This window comes from Rhagoletis zephyria, unplaced genomic scaffold (assembly GCF_001687245.7).
Source record: "Rhagoletis zephyria isolate East Lansing unplaced genomic scaffold, Rhagoletis_zephyria_1.1 Rzeph_scaffold_25041, whole genome shotgun sequence".
In the NCBI taxonomy this organism is placed as follows: Eukaryota; Metazoa; Arthropoda; class Insecta; order Diptera; family Tephritidae; genus Rhagoletis; species Rhagoletis zephyria.
The window spans coordinates 1-6,032 of record NW_016182099.1 but is presented as its reverse complement, the minus strand read 5'-3'; the positions used below and the strand labels follow the sequence as shown (position 1 = coordinate 6,032).

At 41.4% G+C, this 6,032-nt stretch overlaps 2 protein-coding genes across 2 annotated transcripts; one reads left to right on the top strand and one right to left on the bottom strand.

Annotated features, from left to right (window-relative positions):
• The first annotated feature begins 6 nt into the window (after nt 1–6).
• LOC108382064 (P3 protein) lies at nt 7–2,464 on the top strand. The gene is made up of 3 exons (XM_017638458.1): nt 7–63; nt 878–1,701; nt 1,773–2,464. The coding sequence occupies exons 1-3, from the start codon at nt 21–23 to the stop codon at nt 2,091–2,093; spliced, it is 1,188 nt and encodes a 395-aa protein (XP_017493947.1). The 5' UTR covers nt 7–20; the 3' UTR covers nt 2,094–2,464.
• An 85-nt stretch (nt 2,465–2,549) lies between these two features.
• LOC108382063 (anaphase-promoting complex subunit 1-like) lies at nt 2,550–6,027 on the bottom strand (the record flags this gene model as incomplete). Its single annotated transcript, XM_017638457.1, has 6 exons — nt 2,550–3,009; nt 3,130–3,457; nt 3,518–3,772; nt 3,953–4,408; nt 4,467–5,007; nt 5,298–6,027. Coding segments are annotated over 6 exons (2,745 nt in total), but the record flags the coding sequence as incomplete, so codon positions are not given.
• Nucleotides 6,028–6,032: the final 5 nt, after the last annotated feature.

Sequence of the window (6,032 nt, the reverse complement as noted above, 5' to 3'; positions counted from 1 at the left end):
TCACACCCCAGCAGTTGCAAATGCATATGGGCACCAGCGCTGAAGTATTGCTGGAACTAACTGGTATGTACAATTTACACATAATGTTAAGTGGGTGAATAACAGAGGTGCACTTTTTGCTGTTAAATGCCCTGTAATGGGAATGTAATTTCTGAAATGTGCAGTAAATACTGCCTGGTTTTAAATATATGTATATATTTTGTGAAACTTTTTATTAAAAAAAAAAATAATAACTATATATAAAAATTAGACCGTAGCAAAGTTAAGTGTAAAGGCCAAAAAAGTTCGAATTGTCTTCAAGCGTTTTTTCTACATTTTTTTTGCAAGCTTTTTCTATCGTATATAGGGTACCATTTGCAGAAAAAATTATAATTTTTTAATTTGTCTTGATAGGATATTCATTTATTATACAAATAAAACCGATTTAGGTTCTTTTAACAGGATGTCAAAAAAATTTACACTCCTGAAACTCTCATAGTGAGTGCTGAAAATCGCTTGGAGCAAATTAAGCTTTTTTTTGTAATACGGTCTAATGCACATTAACCGAGGTAGTCAAAATCGATTTCTGATCAAGAGATATTTGTTAGGGTAAAAATTTGTCTACATAGATGATTTTAGAATTTCTATTAACCACTTTTTGACCAAAATCGGACTACCGCAACCGATGCCAGAAATGGTTTGAAAACTCAAAATCTTTATTTAATCGAGTAGAAAATAAAAGCTTCCTTTTTTACTAGTCCTTTTTTGGAATACGATGTTCTTCCAAGTGATTTTTTTTTCTAAAAACAATTAAATAAAACTAATTTGTATCTGTTATATACCCAAAGCTTAATACAATTTTATAAGAATATTCATACCACTCATAAATTCTTCACAGATTTGCCACTGAACGCCGCATTTGAAGTGCTTAGTGAGAATCCCAATTTGGCCAGTGTGCAGCATCTCATACCAGCGGATGTTATTAATTCCACTACCCTTGAATGGCGCGGTAACATCACAGTCGATGCCATCTTTCTTGGCTCCACTAAAGCCTTTGTGCGTCGCGTCAATACCACAGATCGCGCTGACGGTACGCTCGAGCTAACAATCATACGACGCACGCGCATCATCGATCACATCTTTACCGGTTCTGTTGCGTTACTCGTTTCGCTGTTGTACATAAATTTCGGCGCCGCTTTAGATGTAACAGTGCTGCGCAGCTTATTGGCGCGTCCTGTAGCGCCCATCACTGGTTTTCTTACGCAGTTTATTATTATGCCCCTCTTGGGCTATGGTCTGGGTGTGCTCATATTTCCCGATTCGCCAGAATTGCAGCTCGGTCTCTTTTTTACGGGCGTTTCTCCGAGTGGTGGCGCATCCAATATCTGGGCCGTCATCTTGGGTGGCAATATTAATCTATCCGTGCTGATGACCACCATTAGCAATTTTGCTGCTTTTGGCATGATGCCATTGTGGATTTTCACGCTCGGTCAATTGATTTTCGATCGTGCAAACATTACGGTGCCCTATGCAAATATTGCTACATTTGCGGTATCGCTGGTAGTGCCACTTGCCATCGGACTGGCCATACAACGTTGGTTACCACGCGTAGCACGTGTGCTGGTGCGGTTGCTCAAGCCGATTTCCACCTGCCTCATACTTTTTATTGTAATTTTTGCGATCGTTACAAACCTTTACTTGTTCAAATTGTTCTCGTGGCAGGTAAGTGATAGAGAGTGGCCGAGTTTTGATATGTTTTAATTACAAATTTTTTTATTTTATTGTTTTCACAGATTATTGTTGCCGGGTTGGCGCTGCCTTGGCTGGGTTACGTGTTTGGGTGGTGTGTGGCGAAAGCTTTGCGTCGCAGCTCCGTTGATTCCCTCACGATTGCCATTGAGACTGGCATACAAAATACGGGCATTTCGATTTTCCTTTTGCGCTTCAGTTTGCCGCAACCAGAAGCCGATCTGACCACAGTCATACCTGTCTCTGTGGCCATTCTAACACCGTTCCCACTGCTAGGCTTGTATATCTATAAGCGTTGCGCTGAGCGTGGCATCGTAGAGGGACAAGTGGACACGCAAACGATTACACCAACTCATAGAAATTAGGGAACAAAGCGTGCACAGGGGTTCGGAAATGATCTTTAATCAGTTTTATTATTACATCACAACTTAGATATTTCATGGGTAGAGGGGCTTACAAAAAGCGCCAGCATATTTTTTTGTTTGTGGTTTTATTACATTTTTTTTTATCGTAGCCTTAACGTATTACGAAGACTTTTTAACAATGCAACAGTAAAAAAAATAGCTTTAAAGTTTGTTAAAAAATTGTGCCGCAAAAGGAGTCGCCTTTATCCTCGCTTCTCGGATAGAAATAAATTAGCATTTGTTAGCGTGTAATGCGCCTGCATTTTACATTTAAAAGCAATATTCTATATTTATATTTTCTGTTTAAATTATACACAACAATTTTGTGCAATAAATCTTTTATTTAAATACAAAAACGGACCCACTTTAATCTGTAAACACGCCATTTTTTCTGCAGCAAAATTAGTTTTAAATTTCTTTTGTGGCAGAGAAATAGCTTTTTCTAAGCAGCTTCATTGCCACTTGTTTGTAGCAGCACTTTAATTAAACAATTTATAGTTTGTACATCTAGATTGAGTTTCTTAAACTCGTATAAATACCTTATGTAATTAACTGTACCGCTAAGATCGACCAAATTTAGCAAATTCGGCGTTAAATTATAATAATTTACTACAGCGAGTAAACGCGCTACCTCCTCCGCTGTAAGATCAGTAATAACGCTTGGCTCAAAGCTGCTGGCGCTGATGAAGCGACGCAATGGCGCCGCTAACACTCGCCGCGTATTCTCAATGAACATTTTGAATCTTTCCAGCTGCGCATGCATCAGTTCGCTGGTCAGCAATATATGTGGTTGCTCATATTTTTCCATATACAAATCAATCAACTTAATTTGCCAAACATCGTTGCATTGGGGCTTAACTTGCATGCGTTGGATGAGCTGTGAGTATGTGGGAAAAATTAGTTGTAAGCAAAAATGTTTAAGGCTTTTCGTTTCGTGAAGTAAATTACACTTCCGAACTTTATTTAGGGTCGAGCAAATATTGCATATCTTACTAACATTGAAAGTCGTCAGATAAATGGGTAACACATGCATCTTATCCTTGATGACGGCATTGTAGAAGAGCATTGTTAGCTGCTGTATCTTAAGCAATTCGTCTTGTGTAATAACCTCGGCATCGATATGTAAAAACCGATCGGTGAAACTCGTAACGAATGGATCATTGGAGAAGCGCTCCAGTGCAGTAGCATTAACATGCCAGCATGTATACTGCTCGGTGGTTAGCGTTTGCGCAAAGAGGCTCTTCAGACGATCGGGATCTTCCAGGTGAGAAAGGCAGCCGGAACGTTTTTTAATATCAATACAAGCGGAGTTTTTTAAAGCTTTGCTGAAAGTTTAAAAAAGCTTATTTGTGTAAACAATTAAAAATATCGTAATTTACGCTTACATCAATTGCGACCAATTGCGTTCCTTCTCAAAGCAAACTGGCCAATAATTGGCGTCGTCTACGATTACTTTCTGCAAATTGTCTAGAGGTGGCAGCATGCAGGGTGCCATGGGCAGGCGACGCAGTTCCTTACTACCCACTTCCAGCACTGATATTTGACAGAGACATAACTTTTTCGTATCGATATCCCGTGGCAGAAAGAGACGTGGCTCCACGGCCAGCACATACAAATGGCGGAAGGCTTGCAGATGATATCTTAGAAAAATTATGTGATTAAGTAAAAATATTACTGTATCTGGGCCACAATACGGAAGTGAAACTTTTCTCAAATAGTTTATGGTTTGTTTCAAATTCCCGACAAAGAGCGAATAAGGAAGGGAGATGCACTTCCGTTTAATCCGTATTAAAGACGTTTTATTTTAATCTTTCACTCACCTATTGTCGTTGCTGTGATTCGGAAATTTGGGAAAGAATGCACAAATCAACGCCGCCACCGCTTCCGGAGTATTAGCAATCGTATAACGTCCGGCACCCAAGAAGAGCAACCCCAGCGACATGTGTATAGCCATTTGTGAACCGAATGTGACATTAGGATTGTAATTGACGCGACAACGATCGCGAAAACTGATGCGCGAACGCAAATAACGTATGATGCGCAAGATTTCCAGATCACCCGAACCGGCGAAAACCAATGAGATTGCAATCAGAATAACCATTAGGCAACACTCCACCGTTGTGTAGCCAGCGAATTCGAATACATGTTTACTTTGAAAACCAATAAATGTTTTAAGTGCTTTATGCAAGGTTTTGAAAGCTTCCGGATTCTCGCTACCCGCGTATTTGAGACCCATGCAGAATGAAGCGCCCGCAATGACATTGCACCAAGCTTGACTGTAAGTCAGAGTAAATAGTTAACTAAATTTGTATATTTATTTGTTTAAATACTCACGCTTCGGATTCATAGTCAACGCTCGTCTCATACTTATCACCCCAATAGTAGGGACGTTCGAGATCTATTTTGAAATTCGACGGAAACTGGCCAAATAACCACTCAGCGTCGGGCTTTATATCGGCCCAGAGTATTAGACCGCGCGCAATCGAGCGCAACATAAGCAAGTCGGGCCGCACCAAGTCAAGCAGATAATGCGTGTTTGGTGGATCCATCCACTCGGCGACGGCGCGATTATTCGTATTGAAGAACATGAGACCAAGTGCTAGTGTCGCACCGGGTGCAGTAACATCGATATTGACATTGTCACCTTCGCGCACTTGAAATGAAGGCAATTTGTATTTTTCCTTTTGCGAGCCGGTGAGTTGTCGCTTATTGCCGCCAACCATGTAATAGTGGAGTGTATCGGGAATTTGAAGATCAAGCAGGCCGGCTGGCGAATCACCCAGACCCAACGTGACTAAGCCCAATGCAAGACCGGCGGTCAAAGCATACGATTCGCGTTCGATGCTATTCTCCATTTCCGGACCAGGTGGCCGACCTGCAGAATGGATTTAAAAAGTATGAAGTTGCGATACAACCGCCTAAGCGACCTGGACCGAGTCCAATAGTCGTTAACTTAAACAGTAATAATTTTTGCTGTCAATGTTGCTGATATTGCCTACCACCTCTTAACTTAACAAGCCTTTTTCTTACACCAGACTCTGTAGAAACAGCCGGCTTTCTTGATCTGCCCGTAGATGAAAGGTGGTGCCGATACAACAATAACAACTAACTTCGGTAGTGTATTTAAAAAAAAGAAGAAATTTGAGTAATTTTTCAGCCACTCACCCACTTCCTGCAACAGCACCTCGGCAATATGACGTTTCGCAGATCCCTGATACAAAAGTCCGATGCCCATTAGTGAAGCTACCTGTATATTTTGTGGTATATCCAATTCCAAAGCGGTTGTTGGCAACAACGCTTCAACGTGCAAACTCAATAATTTTGTTGTTGTATTATCCATACCACCACGATGCGTTGCAGAAATGCCCAAGAGCAAACCGACGCTAGTCATCTCATCACATTTTACCAAATATTCATAGATGCTCATAAACGAAAGTGTTTTAAGGTGACCATTCAATCCGAGAGCCATGAGAAAGCCCGCATGCTCTGTCGAAACGTCTTCTTGTCCTTTAGGTTTATTATAAACGATCCATGTGGAGTCTACATCGCGTGCTTGCGGTGAAATTTTCAAACCTGCAGCGACGCCATTGTGGAATGAGGGCCAAAGACTCATATTCGGCGGTAGTTCGATTTGTTGCATTTCAATTGTGGCACCCTTTACCGGCTCCTTGCCTGAGAGACACAACTTGGGTATTGGCATCAACTCGGTGGGTGTTGGTATGGAAGTGCGCAGCGTAAACATACCACGTCCCAATGGCAGCGCCATGGTGCGTTTGCACAGTGCAAACAACTGCCGTTCTTGCTCCTCTATGAAACGATGATCAGTCATGCCTGGCTTCTGCACAATGTCAATCAGCACAGGCTCTGAAGAGGTGAGTAGTCGACGTACTTCGGCAATGC